General features: G+C 45.8%; 1 protein-coding gene across 2 annotated transcripts; it reads left to right on the top strand.

The window, feature by feature from the left end:
* The first annotated feature begins 1,477 nt into the window (after positions 1-1,477).
* On the top strand, positions 1,478-18,056 carry Tcn2 (transcobalamin 2). 2 transcript variants are annotated; one of them, XM_046439470.2, is made up of 10 exons: positions 1,478-1,596; positions 1,891-2,109; positions 5,534-5,726; positions 6,525-6,694; positions 7,426-7,587; positions 9,081-9,253; positions 9,381-9,567; positions 10,838-11,009; positions 13,902-14,017; positions 17,482-18,056. In XM_046439470.2, the coding sequence occupies exons 2-10, from the start codon at positions 2,046-2,048 to the stop codon at positions 17,541-17,543; spliced, it is 1,299 nt and encodes a 432-aa protein (XP_046295426.1). In that variant the 5' UTR covers positions 1,478-1,596; positions 1,891-2,045; the 3' UTR covers positions 17,544-18,056. The 2 variants fall into 2 exon arrangements, with proteins under 2 accessions (XP_046295426.1, XP_046295427.1); XM_046439471.2 differs by having other exon boundaries at positions 1,539-1,557.
* Positions 18,057-19,434: the final 1,378 nt, after the last annotated feature.

Genomic DNA, 19,434 nt, shown 5'->3' with positions numbered 1-19,434 from the left:
TCTCTCTCTGTCTCTCTCCCACCCCCTTCTATCTTTTTTTTTTTTTTTTTTTTGAGACAGTGTCTTGCTTTTTGCCCAGGCTAGACCAAAACTCATGTTTCAGCCTCCCAAAGACCTGGGATTATAGGTGTGAGCCACCATGCATGGCTCCAAGCTAATTTTTATTTTCTGACTATAGTACCTCAAATAGAAATAATGAACCAAACAGTTTAATCATTTTTCTTTTTCATTTTCCTGAACATGTGACCTAAAACAGCCCAGTTCCACTCCCATTTCATGGCTCTATTTCTTTTTTTGTTTGTTTGTTTGTTTGAAGGTACTGGGGATTGAACCCAGGGCCTTGCACATGCTAGGCAAGCACTCTGTAGGTTCTCACTAAGTTGCCCATGCTGGCCTTAAACTTGTTATCCTCCTGCATTAGCCTCCTGAATAGCTGGAATTATAGGTGTGTACCACTGTGCTGGCTGGACAATCCATCTTTAAACTTTTTTTTTTTAGTTGTAGGTGGACACAATACAAAATAAATAAATTTTATGTCTTTTTATGTGGTGCTGAGGATCGAACCCCAGTGCCTCACACATGCTAGGCAAATGCTCTACCACTGAGCTACAATCCAGCCTCTGGGAAATCTATCTTTTTTGAAATTTACAAGGTGAGGTATACTGATAAGTGTCTGTAATTCTACCTAATATGGAGACTGGGGCAGGAGGATATCTTAAGTCAGGGGCTGTAGCGTGCTATTATGACTGGGTGTCTTTACCAAGTATCAGTGGGATTGCACTTATGAATAGCTAAATGCACTCTAGCCTGGGCAACGTAGTGAGACCCTGTCCCATTGTGCATGCATGCACACAAGCATGTGCACGCACCCCCCCACACACACACCAATTTACAATACTTTTTAAAATAGATCCACATCTCTATATTTATCAATATTGAAAGTTTGACTTGTGATAAAAAGGCACAAAGTAGATTATCTTGCAAGAACCTTGGCAATTTGCCATTAAATAATTGCAATAAAAATCTCATTTGGAGATGATTAGAGGTGTTTTATGATTATATGATCCTCACATGTTGAGCTAAAAGGGAGCTGTTAGAATGATCTTATCCAACCCTCTCCTCTCATGTATGGGGAATTATTTCAAACTCAGAGAAGTTACATATGCCTGGGTATGTCACACAGCCACTACTAGTTGACTTATATGCATTGAGTCTCCAGTGGGGCTGAGCACATAAGAAATCCTTTGTCCCTTCTCTCTGCAGATTTTTAAAAGTTATTTTCTAGTCCTGGCAGGCAGCCCTGCTTCCCTGGCAAGCAGCCCTGCTTCCCATTTTGTAACTCAAATGATTCCGTTTCATTATTTAACTTGTTTTGTTTTGTCTTCTCCAGGAAACCCCAGGTCTGTTGGGTTAGTTGAAAAAACTGGTCAGTCTGATCTGCTTCCAGGGACTGTGCCCGCCCTTTGGGCAGGCTGGCTGGCAGAGAGCAGCTGACTCCGGAGCTCTTGCTCATGTGACCACCACAGCTCCCTGTTGTGTTCCTTGTCCCCAGCCAGGGTGGGTACTCTGAGGGGTTCCTTCTGTGAGGAGCACCAGGTAGGCACCCCAGTCCTGAAAACTCACCGCTGGAACAGCTGGTGGGACAGCAGACAGGCACAGTAGGATGAACTTGAACGGATTTCAGACACTGTGTTGGTGCCTGGCTCTTTAAGCAGCAGGGATAAAACGTGACTGGCTTCAAGTTTTGTCCCACAGGGTCTCTACTGGGCCCTTCCTTCCTTTTGTCCCCTAATTCTAGGAAGCTGCTCTGCCCTTCCTTCCTCTGTTCTTTGGCCCTTCCCCCTCCCCTCTCAATAACAGACCTTTTTTTCTTTCTCTCTGCTGATTTAGCAAGCAGCACAGTGGGCGTGGAGAGATTAATCAGTGACAAGAAACTGCCTCTCTCAGAGCAGTGACTGGGCTGTCCTCAGAGAAGCCTCCAAGAGTCAGCCAGCCCCAGGAGTCTGCCCCACTTACCGCCTGCTGCTCACCTACCTGCTCCTGCCATGGGACACCTTGGGGCCTTCTTCATGCTGTTGGGGGCCCTAGGGGCTCTTGCTGAGATCTGTGGTGAGTAGCCAGCTTCTATCTTGTGCCTTTTTCCTCTTGGGTCTCAGAGAGGGAGGACTACCTTGCCCATCCTCCTCATATTTTTTTTTGGGGGGGGGGAACAGATTGAAGTGGGATAGGGGAACTTACCTGTCCCTCTGGATTCCCACAACAGTTTGGGCTTAGCTGGACCTCCACCTTGGCACACTGTGTTGAAATTAATTATATGTCTAACTCCCCACCAGACAAGAGCTCCAATAATTCAAGTATTTATTAATTTATTCATTCTACACTCATTTATTGAGTTTTTTCTGTGCCAGGCCTGCCTGATGTTAGGCTTTGAGGAAAGAACAAAGAGCAGAACAGGTCCAATCCATGCCCTCCTAGAGCTTATGTTCTAGGGAAGGGGATGGATAAAAGCAATCAAATGCCAAACTGGGCTGTGGTGAGTGCCAAAAAAGAAGCCAACCAAGCTGGGTGTGGTGGCGCCTGCCTGTAATCCCAGCAGCTCAGGAGGCTGAGGCAAGAAGATCAAAAATTCAAGGCTAGCCTCAGCAATTTAGCGAGGCCCTAAGCAACTTAGTGACCCTGGCTCAAAATAAAAAATAAAAAGGGCTGGGGATGTAGCTCAGTGGTAAAGTGCTCCTGGGTTCAATCCCCAATATGGCTTCCTACCAAAAAAAGGTGGAGAAGCCAACCAGGGGTGGAGGTAGAGAGCCAGGGGTGGGAGTCTGGGGAAGGATCTCCAAAGACCGGGAGCTGAAACCCAAAGGAGGAAAAGGAGCCCATGAGGAAGGAAGTGGGGACAAACATGCCTGGCAGAGGGAGGTGCACACTCAGAGGCCCTGCCTGCTCTGGCTCTGCTGTATCTTGAAGGACCTTAAGGGACCTCTGAGGACCTTTCAGGACCTGTCTGTGAGTCTCAGTGCATAGACTTAGGGCCACTCATACACTGGAGCCAGGTGGGAAGCAGGAGGAAGATTTCAGAATGCTGGCTATTCACATATTTTTCCTCCTTGTAATCTACACACCAGGTCTCTGAGGAAACCATGATAGGCAGGTACAGACATGTCCAGTATCAGGTGAAGAATCCAGAAAGACCAAATGATCTGCTCAAGGTGCTCCAGTGGAACTTTGCCAGATTAAGATCTTAGAACTTCAGGCCAGGGTCTTTGCTGGGCACTAGAAGCCTCTGACCTGTGTTCTGCAAGGACAATCAGAGCTCTCATCCCTGAGTCCTTGGTTCCTGTCCAGGCAGACCCCAGGGAGACCTGGGTTGGGCTAGCCAGAACTTTCCCTCCTGCCCATCTGGCCAGCCTTGTACTTAGCCACACAAATAGCCCATGAGCCTGACTCTACAAGAGCTCCCTTCTCTTGGAGTCTAGAGAACCTTAAACTGGGATTTGGGATACAGCCTGTTGCTGCCAAGTAAGTCATTCCCAGCCTCATTCCTGCACCCAGAAAATGCTCTCCTGCCTTCCTCCTTGAAGTGGTATGAGAATCCCACAGCACCTGCTTTATTAGCTTAAAGCTCTATATGCTTTTGAAATTGACAGGTTTGCTGTACTAATGCCAAAGCAAAGTGAGCTCCTGTGTTTCTAAGTGCCAGCCCCAATCAGTGCTTAGCTACCAGAATAGTATGTGCAGGGTGCCCCTGTGAGCAAAAGCCCTGGAGGGTAGAGTGCTTGCCCAAGCCCACTTTTATTAGCCTGGATGAATCTGCCCAGTTCCTTCCTTCTAAGGAAGTTAAACTGGTTGTCAGCCTCTCTTTACAACCTGCTCCTCATCTTATCATTTCTATGCTCCGATGACTCATCATGCTGGAGGTCAAATACCAGGATGGAGCCAGAGGGCTCCCTCACCTGTTTTAGGAAATAGGAGAAGAAAAGTGTGGAGAAATAGATTATCAGAGAGATTGAGACAGACAGAATTAGAGAGCCTCAGAAAGAGACAGAGACAGAGAGACAGAGATAGAAGGCTACAGAAGTAGAGACAAGCACCCAGACAGAAAACTTCCCCCCACCCGCCGTGTGTGTGTGTGTGTGTGTGTGTGTGTGTGTCTGTGTGTGTATATCAGGGGTTTAACCCAGGGGTACTTAACCACATCCCCAGACCTTTTTATTTATTTTTATTTTGAGACAGAGTCTTGCTAAGTTGCTTAGGGCTTCACTAAGTTGCTGAGGCCTGCTTTGAATTTGAGATCCTCCTGCCTCAGCCTCCTGAGCCACTGGGATTACAGATGTGCCCCCCTTGCTGGCTGAGAACCCTCTCTCTTACTGAACATTTTGGTGAGAAACCAGCTGTGTGCTCTGGCCTGGCTCCACACAGCAATGAATTACTCAAGTTTCAAGCTAGTGAATGGTCATTTTATGGCAGCAGGAATCTGTGACTTTTGGAAAACCAGGCATAAATTCATGGGACCTGAACTCAGAGAGAGAGCTGTGTTGAAGGCCAGGAGGCAGGTAGAGCACTCTGTGGCCGTTCTTTTCCTTAGTTCCCTAGGAGAAGTGGCCTGCCCATCATCCTAGGATGTGGCACACTGGAGGCCACTATTGGGCAGCTGGAACCAGCAGCATCTGGGAGGCATAAATGGAAAGGAAAGTCCAAAAAGCCTCTAAGGCAAGCTACTCTGTTCTGAGCTTGGGTCCCTTCCCTAAGGGAGGAAGGCAGCCATCAACTAGAGCTGGAAAATTTCCCTGAGGCTTTAGCTTCCAGGGTATTTTTGTATCTTAGTTATGTAGCTTCAAATAAATTCTCTGGCTCTCAGATAAATAGCTACAAAATATGACAGTTTGCTAGTCACTTGCCTCAAACTCTCAGGCCATTTTCACTCAAACACAGGTGGCAAGAAAAGACTTACTTTGAGATGTGCAGGGAAGAAGTTCATCAGGCAGCCCCAGTGAACCAGCTGGCAGGCAGTTCATGGCATTTGAAAATTGGATGCATAACACATGCTGCATGAGGTTGACATTTTTGTCAATCTGGGTAGAACATGTATTTAGCAGGGTACCAAAGAGCAGGGGATTTATAGTCACACCCATCCTTGGTTCTGCAACCTCATATAAGATACATGATTTTGAACTTCTGTTTCTTCTCTTGTACAAAGCAGATCTGGTGTGAGAGCCAAGCAAGATAGGGTATGATGCCTAGGCACACCCCAAAAGCTTGATATCTAGTCTTGCTGTTGCTCCTGATGGGCAGGTGGTTGCCTGGTAATAGCATTCTTTGCCCTCAGCCTACCGCCTCTCCCTCACCCACTCCAATTGCTCTCTGGGAACATCTGCTTTCCCTCTTTACCTATTGCCTCCGTTTGGTAATATTTCCCCATTCAAGTTGGATGTGTATTTGGTGAAGATGGAAGTGAGGATATTTATTCCCTGGGGATGGCAGTTGCTTGCTAGTGGTATGGCTCTGTGACCTCACTTATACCATTTTCTTTCCTAAGTAATACCAGAGATGGACAACCAGCTGGTAGAGAAGCTGGGCCAACACCTCTTGCCTTGGATGGACCAGCTCTCCTTGGAACACCTGAACCCCAGCCTCTATGTGGGCCTGCGCCTTTCCAGCATGCAGGCTGGGACCAAGGAGGACCTCTACCTTCACAGCCTCAAGCTTGATTATCAGCAGTGCCTCCTGGGGTACTGCTGCACTCTCTCTTCTTTCTCTGTGTCTTGCTTCACATCCCAAAAGTCAGGAGACCTGGGTTCTAGTTTGGGCCTTTTACTGCATTGTTGGCAGACTTTAGGCAAGTTTTGTCTTTTCTAGGTCTTTCTCCTTCTGTATAATGGTTGGACTAGATCAGAGATGCTAACATGAGCCCCTTGTGCTGCTACTGCACCCTCTTATACCTGAGGCAGATCTCACTAATCCACGACCATGCTGCCATAGGGAGCCCAGAAGCAACATCTGAATCTGTGCTCGTCTTCTGTGCATGAAGCAGACATCACTAATCCATGGCTTTGTTCTGAGCCATGAAGCAGCATCTTTCTGTTCTTCCTTTCCAAGGAGCATTAAGGAAAGGCCTGTTCTGGGGTTTGAATAACAGTGAAGAATCAGGAGCATTCATTAAACACCTTCCCACTTGGGATCCTGGAGAAATGGATACAGGGTGGGGAGAGGAAAGGGAGAACATATGGGTGAAACATGGCCAAAGTGTGGGGCAAGCACAGGTGATTTGGATGCAGGAGCCCTCAGAATTTATTCTTGTAGTTAACTAAAGATATTTTAAAAGGTGAATGATTAATTTAATCATTCACCCAATCATTCACCTTTTAAAATATCTTTAGTTAACTATACCAATTTTTGGCACTTCTAGCGATGTTTCCAACTGTTAGGATTTTTCTACTTTGTGATGTTGGTGAGTGGCGGGGGTTCCCCCAAAGGCTTAGCAAGGTGGCACTTTCTCACAACCATGTTATTAACTGGCTTTGTCCTAGGTCTACCTCCAGAAATGACAACAATGGTTGCCAAACCAAGCCTTCCATGGGCCAGCTGGCCCTCTACCTGCTCGCTCTCAGAGCTAACTGCGAATTTGTCGGGAGCCGCAAAGGAGATAGACTGGTCTCCCAGCTCAAGTGGTTCCTGGAAGATGAGAAGAGAGCCATTGGTGAGAGGACACCATCTTCTGTGGGTGGGAAACAGTTGGGAGAGCTCATGATATTTTTGGTGAGAATCAGAATTTGGGGTTTTCTACACAGCCTATTTCCCACTCTGCCTCTCTTATTGTTCACCTGGAGACTTGAGCCTTTCCCAGTAGCTAGGTTTTATCCAGCCTTTCCTGAATTCCAACATGCACGTTATTGGCAAGTCTTGATGCTCAGCCATAAAGACTGACTGAATGCCCACCTTCTTTCAACTCACAGGCCAAAGTCTGCATACATATGCCCTCCCTCCCTTTCTAGATCATTCCATCTCTACCTTTAACCCCACCTCCACCCCCTACCTTTGGCATTACTTCCTTGAGGAATTCTGTCTCAACTTCCCAGCTATTGAAAGACTTCTGTTATAAGGCTCCATAGACCTCAGGCCTATAGTTTCAGTTATAATCAGGCTCTCATGAGTACAAGTTGTGCTATGATCAGAGACCCCTCTGCACAGTGCCAGGCTGTTGTCTCTTTACTCCTACCTTCAAGCACAATGCTTAACACATAGTAGGACCTCATGAAGTAGGGATTGAGGCAATAAAGGAATGAAGGATCCCATGAATTCAAAGGAGTATGTTGGAAAGTACAGGCAATGGTGCCCCATGTGCTGATGGGCTGCTTGTTGGGAGAGGGTAGAGAGGCAAGCCCTCAGGCCTGGTATGACTCCCTAACCCCTTGTTTTTCTCCCTCCCAGGGCACAATCACAAGGGCCACCCCCACACCAGCTACTACCAGTATGGCCTCAGCATCCTGGCTCTGTGTGTCCACCAGAAGCGAGTCCATGACAGTGTGGTGGGCAAGCTCCTGTACGCTGTGGAACACGACCACCACCTCCACCAGGGTCACTTGTCTGTGGGTGAGTGGGCCAAACCCTGTTGACCCTAGGCTCTCCCTGGCCCCCATCCCCAGCTGAAGACCTCCATGTCCTGGCCCCACATTTACCTGTGAGAGCCCTCCTTATCACATCCCTTAGGAGTGAGATGGAGGGAGACTTGTGTGTGGGGCAGTGGCTTTACCTTGAAGCTAGACTGGGATCCAAACCCCAGCTTCATGGCACACTCACTGTAGGACCTTCTAGGGAAGGCAGGTGGCCTTTCCTATAAAATAACCCTCCAGGAGCTTGGGGTATAGCTTAGTAGAAAAGAGTATGCTTAGCATTCACAAGTATCACGAGTTTTGATCCCCAGTACCATATTAAAAACAAAGTAAAATGACCTCCTAGGAATATAGGATTCCTTACAAGCAAAGATTTAGCATATGCCTGGCATAGAGAAAAATCTGGGTGCATAGCTATCATCTCGGTATCAGAGGACCTGTGAAGCTTGAGCCCTAGGTTCCAGAACGGCTTCCTCACTATGTGAACTTGGGCTTTCATTTCTATTTCTTATTGTGAATCAAGGTCTCTTTCTAGGCCTGGCATTCCGTGAGTGAATATGTGTCTCACACAGAGTTGGGGTTGGATGGTGAAGGTCTGTGTGTATTGGGGGGCGGGTAAATACCTAGAGACAAGAAGTAGGGAGCTTGTTCTGCCCTAGAGACTTACAGAAAATCAGAGGGCACATTAAAATCAGCTGCAGCAGGTATACAGGCTTTAAAAAAAAACCTCAGGACCTATGCAACTCTTCATATCAATTAAATTTAATTACCTGGGTATGGACCTAAGGCAGCAGTTGGCTTAAAACTCCCCAGAGGTGGGGGTTGTGACTCAGTGGTAGAGCACTTGCTTTGCACATGAGAGACACTGGTGTTTGATCCTCAGCACCACATGAAAATAAATAAATAAAACAAAGGTATTGTGTCCATCTACAAAAAAAAAAAAGATTAAAAAAAAAAAAATAGCTCCCCAGAGGATTCCAAAATGCAGCCAAGTTTGGGAGTGAGTAGTATAGGATCCAGCCTTTCTTTTTCTTTTCTTTTTTTTAAATATGTTTTAGTTGGATCTTTTATTTTACTTATTTACTTATATGTGGTGCTGAGGATCGAACCCAGGGCCTCATACATGCCAGGCAAGTGCTCTACCACTGAGCCAGAACTCTAGCCCCTAGGATCCATTCTTTTTGGGCCTGCCTCCTGTGGTATCTTCCCTTGACCTTTAGCCCTGAAAGAGTAGAGTGACCATCCAAACCAGTTTTCCCAGGATTGAGAGGTTTCCCGAGACATAAGATATTCAGTGCCCAGATGGGGAGACTCCTGAGCAAATGATCTGGGTTGGTGGCCCTAGCTGCTCTGATCATGTTGTCTGATTACTTCAACTCCTGCTGAGGCTGCCCACTGCCACAGGGCCTGAACCTCAAGGCACTGCATGGTCCGACATGACTGTCCAGCTCATCATAATTCCTATCTCTTCAGACACAGTGGCCATGGCAGGCTTGGCCCTCACCTGTCTGGAACGCTTCAACTTCAACCATGATCTGAGACAACGGATCACCTTGGCCATCCAAACATCGAAGGAGAAGATCCTGAAGGCCCAGACCCCTGAGGGCTACTTTGGGAATGTCTACAGCACCCCGCTGGCTCTGCAGGTGGGAAAGAGGCACTGGAGCCATGGCCTGGGGGTCCCTAAAAGGTCAGGCTGGTTGGAGATTGGAAGACCTGGCTAATCACTGCTGGCTGACCCACCCCTTTCCTCTCTTCCCCATCCCATCACAGTTGCTGATGACTTCCCCTATGCCCAGGATGGGGCTGGGCATAGCATGCCTCAAAGCAAGGACAGCCCTGTTGGCCATCCTGAAGGATGGGGCCTTCCAGAATGCTCTCATGATTTCCCAGCTGCTGCCCGTCCTGAACCACAAGACCTATATGGATCTCATTTTCCCAGACTGCCAGGCACCTAGAGGTAGTCAAACCTTTTGTGGAAACACAACTTTTTACAATCTGCTGAGATTATTTACATCTGTGTGTCCCAGTTAAGGGCAGTTTCTTGGTCCCAATTTGCTGAGGCAATACAGGTTTGTTGGTATGCCTGGGACACAGAAGTTAAAATGCGATTACAGTCTCTAGATGCTCACAGTGTGGGGTCAAAGATGCCAAATACTGAGTGGACTCCAGTGCAGAAATGTTTGAATGAATAAATGAGGAGAGGTATATTTCAGATAACTCTGAAACATGATGAGCATTAATTGACAGCATTGAATCAGGGCATCATCTGGGAAAGAGACTTGAAGAAGTGATGAGATTTGTCAGTGGAGAAGTGAGAAAGGAAAAGGGAGGGCAGAACAGAAAGGAGACAGCAAGAATAAAAGCACATAAAAGAAAATAATTTGGGGGAACTTGGGGAAAGGTCTTGTAAAAGAACGGAAATGAGCAAGAGTGGCAGGCAGATTGAATGAAAAGCAGGTTAAGGATTTTGGGTGTAGCTTGGTTGTAGAGGATTTGCCTAGTACACGTGAGTTCAAATTCAATCCCTAGGCATGGAGAGGGAAGGGGGAGGTAGCAGATAACATTTTAAAAATGTATACAAATGTATGTTGTTCTAGAAAGAGTCCTCTGGGAGCCTGGGATGGTGGTGCATGACTCTCATCCCAGCGACTCAGAGGCTGAGGCAGGAGAATTACAAGTTGGAGGCCAGCATTTGTAATCAAGGCCTTAAGCAACTTAGCAAGACCCTGTCTCAAAATAAAAAATAAAAAGAACTGGGGCCAGGTACTGTGGTGTATGCCTGTAATCCTAATAGCTTTCAAGGCTGAGGCAGGAGGACTGCAAGTTCTAAATCAGCCTCAGCAACTTAGCAAGGCTCTAAGCAACTTAAAGACCCTGCCTCTAAATAAAATATAAAAAGGGGGCTGGGGATGTGGCTCTGTGGTTAAACACCCCTGGATTCAACCCTTGCTACCAAAAAGAAAAGAAAGAGCCCTGTGGGGTACAATTCTTGAAGCAGAGAAACTAGTGAGGGGCCTGATCTTGATGGTGCAGGGATGTGGAGGCTGAGGGACAAGGGAGCTGGGATGGCAGACAGGTTTCAGTTTAGCAGATAGTCGTGGCATTAATCTAAGAACATGCAGAAGAATGCAGTCCAGATGGTCCAAAGTGTCCTTGCAGGAAGATAGGACTCATACCCAGGCTCTCTATCCTCACACCAGCTTCCCCTTTTTTCCTTCCTGGCACAGTTATGTTGGCTTCAACTCTTGAGAATCCTTCACCTGCCCATGTCTCAGAGATGATCAGTGTCACACTAAAGGTCTCCAGTGTCTTGCCACCATATCAACAGGCCATCTCTGTTCTTGCTGGGTCTTCCTTGAAAGATGTCCTGGAGAAGGCCCACGAGCTAGGAGGATTCACGTGAGACACCCCCATTTTCTAATTCTCACTCCATTCATCCCCTCTTCCAGGGTCATGGAATGGACAGGGGACAGAGGAAAGGATTCCTTGGGAGTAGTACTGGCCCAATTTCTGCGTCCACCTTCTGCATTCCTTTCTGGCTCATGTTGTCATGGAAACAAGGGGCCATAGGAGAGCATTGTCATTAAGAGAGCAAGTTCTGGAATCAGAGCCCTCAGCACTGGGATCCCAGCTCCCCTTTCTCCAGCTAGGGACCCAAGACAGCTATTGACCATAATTCAGGGAGGATGTCAGATGTTCTCTCCTCACAGGACCATTTTGAGGAGAGCAATGTGAGTGGCTCATAGAGTTTGTGCCACTCAGCTGGGAACAGTGGGATATATTTATAATCCCAACTACTCCAGAGGCTGAGGCTTAAGGATCTCAAGTTCAAGTTGCTAAGCCTGGGCAACTTAGTGAGACCCTGTCTCAAAATAAATAAGAAAAGGGCTGGGGATGTAGCCCCAGGGTAGAGTACCCCTGACTTCAATCCCCAGTAGTGCACACACATAAAGAGATAGTGTCATTTGCTTTTATAGGTGTAGGGTCCAACATGTAGGAAGTGCTTAATACAGGTTAGCTTTCAAGAAATAAGACTTTGTAGTATTAAATAATCTTGGTGCAATCCTGTTATTAATTACCCTGAGGAGGTTGGACAATGCTACCCTGAGGAGATGGGACAATGTCCTTCAACTTGCTTCTTACCTTGAGATGTGACAAGTCTAAGAATAAGCAGGTTTGGTGATCTACTCCCTGTCAGGCCCTGTCTGGTTCTAAATAAGATAAATGCATTTCATCTTATGAGAATGACTCTCTCTTTTGAGAAGTTAGGGTCCCATCAGGTCAACCCTTCCGCTGAATTCTCCCTTAGAAAAATGTGCCTCTTTGAAGAGGTCCCCAATTCTTGTTTCCAACTGAACTTTCCAGAGAACAACTTTTGAAGCCAGGGAGGACCAAGAGCTGTCACCTTGGGGTCATCTGGGCCAGGGACTCTCAGATCAGAGATATGCAAAGACCCCCTTAAAGGATAAAAATCTCCCACATCCATGGTTGTTACTTCTATAAGAGACTTGGATGTGACTATCAAGTCCTTTCTTTCTTCCTTTAGACAGGTATGAATCCTAAACAACATTGTAAATTAAATAGAAACAAAAGTGTAAAAACCATTATAATGGGGCTGGGGATGTGGCTCAGTGGTAGAGTGCTTGCTTGGAAAGCATGAGGCCCTGGTTCAATTCCCAACACCACAAAAAATAATAATAATAATAACATTCAAATAAGGATTATCTGTGGAAGTACAGGTCTACACTGGCAGGCCCAGTGATCTCAATACTCCCTTATATTTGAGCCACCACTGAAGCTGAGTCTGTATAGGCTGCTGTAGCTTCCTAGGCTTTTTTTTTTCTAGTCCCAACATTTCCTTCATTATTAAACCCACTTCCTGGTCAATCTCCTGCAGCACACAGAGAAATGCTTCTGGGTACCAACACAGTCACAGGCCACACACATGTTGAGTGACCTTGCCAAGTCTTAATTTAGCAGATGTGGAGATTATTCAGAGCCTGCTGCTTTCGTGTTTGAATATTGTTGAGACAATGAAAAACAAAAAGAATTTCACATTTTTAAAATTCAGAGCTTCGAGGACCTCTGAAAAGCCATCATGAACACAAATCTGAGAAACTATTCTTTTGTTAGTGTGAATGGGCTGAGTTCAGGGGCTAGGCAGAAAGACCATTTTATATAAGGGACTTGAACACTCTTGGATTTTAGTATCTATGGGGGATCCTAGAACCAATCCCTGAAGATATGGAGGGATGGTTGTTTTTCTTTTGCCTCTTACTCTGAGTGAGCTTATGTTTCTTAAAAATGAAATAATCTGCAGGGTGTGGTGGTACACACATGTAATCTTAGCAACTCAGGAGGCTGAGGCAGGAGAATTGCAAGTTCCAGCAAATTAGAGAGACTCTGTCTCAAAATAAATAAATTAATTTAAAAAGGGACTGGAGATGTAGTTTAATGTTAGAGTGCTTGCTAGCAAGTGTAAGGTCCTGGGTTTAATACCCAGTACCACCAAAAAAAATTTTTTTAATAATCCTCCCATGTCTAAGATGGAAACCATCCTCACTTTTGGAGTAAAGAAGGATGTGCCCCATGAAATATTAAGAGGAACCTCTGGCGATAGTATCCAGTTAGGTCAGGGAAATGAAAAGTGGAAGGCAAGGAGCTCAAAGAAAGTGGAAAAGATGTGAATAAGGTATTTCTTAGTTTCCAGGGCCTAATTAACTCTAACTACTCCAGCATCCACAAGTGTGGATTATGTGAAACCAGAGAGCAGACTAAGCAACCCAGCTCCAAGAAGAGGGGATTGCTACTGAGCCATGGAAACTTGCAGAACGAGAGACCCAGTGCCACTGCCAGTTGTCTCTGCCTCTGCTCCCCCGTGTCCCTCTCCTCGTGTCCCAGTGTCTCTGCACCCTGGCCTCACATTCTCTCATTGCATCTTGGCCTATTCAGTGTGATGCCATCTGCTTCTGTGTCTCCACCTCCCTGGACGCACACAACATCAGCCCCCAGAGCGGGGAATGACAATTGAGTTAATAACTTAATCAGTGTCCCTTCATGGAGGCCTTGGTCTTGGTGAATGCAGAAAGGGTGAAACCTCCAGGCAGTATTATTGGGTCTGGAGAGGAGGGGTTAGAGGTAAGACCTATGAACCGTGGCAAGGTAGTCCAGGAAGGCTTTGGCTAGTGCTGGCCCTAAAGGCAAGGACAAAACTTCTTTGCCAGTGTGGATGAGCTCCACTTTTCCCCTTGAGACAACAGTCTCCTCTTTCTTCATCTTTCCCTTTTCTAGGTATGGAACACAGGCCTCCTTGTCAGGCCCCTACCTGACAACGGTAATGGGGAAAGCAGTTGGGGACCGAGAGTTTTGGCAGCTCCTCCGAGCCCCTGACACCCCCCTACAGCAAGGTGAGTGTGATTGCCTGTAACCCCTATATGTGTCCCCTACCTCACCCCAACCAGCAATAAGGCTTCATCAACTCATCCCAGCTTTCCCTTGAAACTTCTTGGGCTATACCTTGTAAAATCACCAATGTTCAAGATTGGACCTAATTTGTTTAACTGATTTCTTAGAATTTTTATGCAAGTTATCATAGAAATTCTTGGAGACCAAGTAGGTTTTAAAAAAGAAAAAAAAAAAAAGGAAAATTTAAATCACCTGTAATTCACTGTCTAGAAATGCCTCCTTTTAATATTTGGTGTATTTTTTCCTAGATACTTCTAGAAATATGTAAGTTTGTTTAAAAAAAAATTGGAGCCACAACCAAGTGTGTCAGCACATGCCTGTAATCCCAGATACTCCAGAGGGTGAGGCAGGTTGGCAATTTAGCCAGACCCTGTCTAAAAATGAAAAAATAAGAAGAACTGGGGATATAGCTCAGCAATAGTGTTTGCCTAGCAAGTATAAGGCCCTGAGCTCAATCCCCAGTACAAGCAAAAACCAGGAGGTGGGCAGGGGAAAGCTATACTTTCTAACAATGTGATCTAATAGAAATAAAACACCAGGTACATGCGTAATTTAAAATTCTCTAGTTGTCCAAACTAATATTAAGGCCAGGTGTGGTGGCACACACCTATAATCCCAGCAGCTTAGGAGGCTGAAGCAGGAAGATTGCAAGTTCAAAGCCAGCAATTTAGCAAAGCCCAAACAACTCAGTGAGACCCTGTTTCTAAATAAAATATAAAAAAAGGGGCTGGAGATGTGGTTCAGGGGTTAAGCACCCCTGGGTTCATTCCCAAGTACCAAAAAAAAAAAAACCCTAATATTAATAGCATTTCTTATTTAACCCAATATATCAAAAATATCATTCTAAGAGGTAATCAATGTAAAATTAGTTTGGTACCAGTTGAAAGGACACTCACAGAGTGAGTCCAAAGACCACACCACACACCAAAATCCCGCGCAAGAGATTTATTGTTAGTAACATGGCTGTCCTCTGAGGAGAGCAGCAGCCTGTCGGCACTCACAGAGCAGTTTTATGGCCCACAAGAGGAATCTCATAAGCTGCTTAGGAGTTTAAGCTGGGGTGGGGTTGATCCTTTTAGCAGGCACATGTTCTTATGGGAGAAATCTCATTAGCTGCTTAGGAGTTTAAACTGTGGTGGGATTGATTATAAGCTGTTTAGAAGTTTAAGCTGTGGTGGGGTTGATATTTTTTTTAGTAGGCACATGTTCTTATGGGAAGTTAAGCAGCATCACCTCAGAATCCAAACTTTGGAACTTTTAGATAAAATGGCTCCTGACCTAAAATGTCGAATTTGGTGCCAATAACAGTGATTTAACCCAGGGGTGCTTAACCACTGAACCATATCCCCAGCCCTTTTTATTTTTTATTTTGAAACATGGTCTTACTAAGTTGCTTAGTGCCTTCACTAGTTACTGAGGCTGACTTTGAACTTGGGATCCTCCTACCTCAGCCTCCCAAGCCACTGGAATGACAGGCATGTGCCACCACACCTGGCTTCAATGTAAAATTACTAATGACATATTTTACATGCTTTTCTTTTTTTCTCGTACGAAGATTTAAAGTGCTTGTTGCCACATTTGCCTAATGGCTACCATAATGACAAGTGCAACTCTGTACTGTTTTGCAACCATTATTTTGTTGTTGTTGTTTATTGGTTATGTTGTGTTTTGTTGGTGCTGGAGATTGAACTCAGGGGCACTTGACCGCCGAGCCACATCCCCAGCCCTATTTTGTATTTTATTTAGAGATAGGGTCTCACTGAGTTGGTTAGCGACTCACTGTTGCTGAAGCTGGCTTTGAACCTGCAATCCTCCTATCTCAGCCTCCAGAGCTGCTGGGATTACAGGCGTGCACCACCACACCCAGCTGGCTGCAACCTTTTTTTTAACTTTTTTTTTTTTAATACCAGGGATTGAATCCAGGGTGCTAAATACTGAGCAACACCCATTATCCCCCACTTTTTAAATTATTTTTTTTATCTTATTTTAAGGCAGGGTCTTGCTAAGTTGCTTAGGGCGTAGGTAAATTGCTGAGGCTGGCTTTGAACTCATGATCCTCCTCTCAAGCCATTGGGATTACAGGCATGCACCATAACACCCAACACAACCTTTTTTTTTTTAATTCTTAATATACTATGGACATCTTTCTATGTTGGTATATATAAATTTTACTCTTTATTTATAACAGCCACACAGACTATGTTATCCATTATAGTACTTTGGGCTGCAAGTAACAGGAAATGCAATGCAAACAACATTCCTCTATGACATCCATTGGCCTGTGTGATCAGAAATACAGAGGTAGCAAGGATTTCAGGAATGTTGTAACCAGGGCTTCAGCCCTGTTTCCCTATGACTTCTTTGGCTCTGTTCTCTTTGTGGCTTCCTCCTCCAGAAAGACCCTTGTAGGGCTGAGGATATAGCTCAATGGCAGAGTGCTTGTATAGCAATCCTGAGGCTCTGGGTTTGATCCCTGGCACTGCTAAAAGAAAAACAAAACAAAGTAGAAAGACCCTTCTATTTCTTTTTGAGGCCACTCCCTTTTTATGAGTGAGAGAATTATCTTTGAATCCCTCAGCAAACTTCTCCTTACATGTCAAAGGCTGAATTGGGACCTGTTTTCATTCCTGGACCCACCTCCTAATGCATCACCTTGGGGGTTAAGTTTCAACATATGAATTATGGGGCCAAACAAACATTCAGATCATAGCATCTCCATTGAAAGGAAATGTCCTAAGCCCAGTGTAGTGGCACCTCCCTGACACCTGGGTTCTCTGAGGACCCATTCAACTCCCCCATGGGTTGTTGACATCATTTCTGATTTTTTTCCCCCCTGGTGCTGGGTATGAACCCAGAGCCTAATGCATGCTGGCAAGTGCTCTACCACTGAGCTTCACCCTCAACCTGATTGTTATTATTCACCCCATTTCTCTAATGAGAACACAATTGTTAACAGAAGTTAAATAAGTTGCCCAAGGTCACGATGTTAATGAGTGACAGAGCTGGGTTTTGAACCCATGTATCCTACTAGAGCTTGGATTATCTAGAGAGCAAAGGCAGACCCTGGAGATTTCATTGCTATTCCTGTTTCTCCCTCCAGACCACACTGAGCAAGTCCTTCTTCCTGGCAACCCCTGGGGTATTATGAAGACAGTGTTGTCAGGGTCTCTGATTCTTCTCACCTTGTGTCTGTTATCCAGCATGCAGTCCTGTACCCATGCCCTTTGGAGGTGCCCCTAATGCAAAAATGCCTCATTTAACAGGTTCAGACTCGCTATTGGCTCTGAAAGGCTTTCAACTTCCCACCAGCAAACTATGAGTGGATCTTCAAAGTGGAGCAGGAGGGGGATCCAGGTCAGAGGATACCTTGTCTTGTTAACCTTCCTGGCTTCATCTCTTTCTGCAGGCATTGCTGACTACAGACCCCAGGATGGAGAAACCATTGAGCTGAGGCTGGTTAGCTGGTAGTCCCTGGGCTCCCTCAACCCGGCAGCTTCACACACTCCCTGGGCTTCTGTCTTCCTTCCTGATATCCCTGGAATAGGCATTTGCCTGACCCTACTGCTACCTCTTGAACACTTGGAGGGATGTCCTCCAGATCACCACAGCCACCACCCCTATAAGGATCCTAAGCCATGATTCAACCCTGAAGTAGGGAGCCAAGTACCTCCCTTGGGAAGTTGAGTAGTCCAAATCTGGTCCTGCCTGGCCCACAGGCCTTCCATAAAGGTGGGCCCATGTTCTGAAGGACATACTGCACTCAGACTCCTTGGCAGAAGGAGAAGAAATCTGCAGGACATGGGCATTGTGAGTACTACTGCTCTGGGATTGGAGGCCCACAAGGAGGCCTCCAGGGCCCAGGGGCTGTGGCCCTGACGCTGACTCTCCACTCTGCTGTCAGGGTGGTGGTCCCAGAGCTGACAAGGCCTTAGCAGGGCTGTTTAATGCCCACCTTGAAATGATTAAAGTTTTGATTGAGTATGTGTTGCAGCATCTTGATGCCTTGTATTCCACAAACACAGGGGCAAGGACAGAGAAGGGGAGGTACCCTGGGGTGGGGGGGGGAGTTGGGCACATGGACATTTACATGGATATTGGGTAGTAAGGTTGGCAGAGAGGCTGTTTACTAAGCAACTCTTTGGGGCTGTAAATATTTTAATTTCATCTTTGCTTTACAGATAAGGAAACTAGTAGTTGAAAAGGGAAAGTGATTCACCCAAGGTCACAGACAAGGCAGAAATGCTGTGGCCTCCCACAGTGTCAGGCAGGGGATGTGGCTTAGAAGACAGACAGACATGACCTAAGCAGAGTACAGTGGTGCAGGCTTGTGGTCCCAGCTACTCAAGAGACTGACGTAGAAGGATTGCTTGAGACCAAGAGTTTGAGACCAGCCTGGGCCACATAGTGAGATCCCATTTCAAATAACATGCCCTGGAATTAAATTTAAAAAAAAAAAACCCTGATCAGCCTCCTGGCTCCTCCACTCGTACATTAAAAATTAGAGATTTTGGGGGTGGGAGGTGGGCAGAGGGAGAAGAGGAGGTTCACCAGATTGAACAGGGCAGAGTTGGAGGAAGAGAGGGGGAATGAAAATGGGAAAGACAGTAGAACAAATCAGCCATAACTTTCTATGCTCGTATATGAATATTCGACTAGTGTAACTCCACATTATGACACCACAAAAATGAGATTATATATGTCAAAATACATTCTACTGTCTGTATAACTAAAAAGAACAAATTTTTAAATATTAGGGACTTCAATGAGTGTTCTAATTACATGGCAGAGCCTCAATTCAACTGAAGGCTAAAGTTAGAGTCTCATTGTCTCACTCCCAGCTTTTAGCCACCGCACACTCAGGACACCACTCAGGCCATGGCAGTCAAGATATGGGGACCCTGTCTCAGTAAAGTGAAGTGTTGGGACTGAGGTTCAGGACTGAGGTTCTGGATCACCCTCTTATGATGCAGAGTTCATGGAGGGGCACCCCATATCTCCACCAAGGTTTAGAGGAGAACCTGTCCTTCAAGGGGTGATGAACAGCACATAAGTTTCAAGCTGACGAACTTGAAGTCCCAGAAGCCACAGATTAAACATGTGCCTCTTCCTAGAGGACTGGCTTCCAATATTAAGGACCTGGGCAGGCAAGGGAAGAAAGTGATTTAAAACATTCTTCTATATTGAAACAAACATTAAAATAGCAGGAAGCCAGTGAAAACCAGCCCTGTTTCTCTAAGGTGAAATGTCTTCACTGAAAACACAGAAGTGTTTATTCACTTGCCATTCCTTAATTGTGGTAGGGAGAGGACTCTGGACCTTCTCTGTGACTTTCCCCTTACAACTCTTCCCCAGAGGAGTG

The sequence above is a fragment of the Marmota monax genome, unplaced genomic scaffold, assembly GCF_021218885.2.
Source record: "Marmota monax isolate L192 unplaced genomic scaffold, Marmota_monax_Labrador192_F-V1.1 WCK01_AAM20220418_F8-fsc00253, whole genome shotgun sequence".
In the NCBI taxonomy this organism is placed as follows: Eukaryota; Metazoa; Chordata; class Mammalia; order Rodentia; family Sciuridae; genus Marmota; species Marmota monax.
Note: the sequence above shows the minus strand (reverse complement) of the source record. Positions and strands in the feature narration are given on the sequence as shown.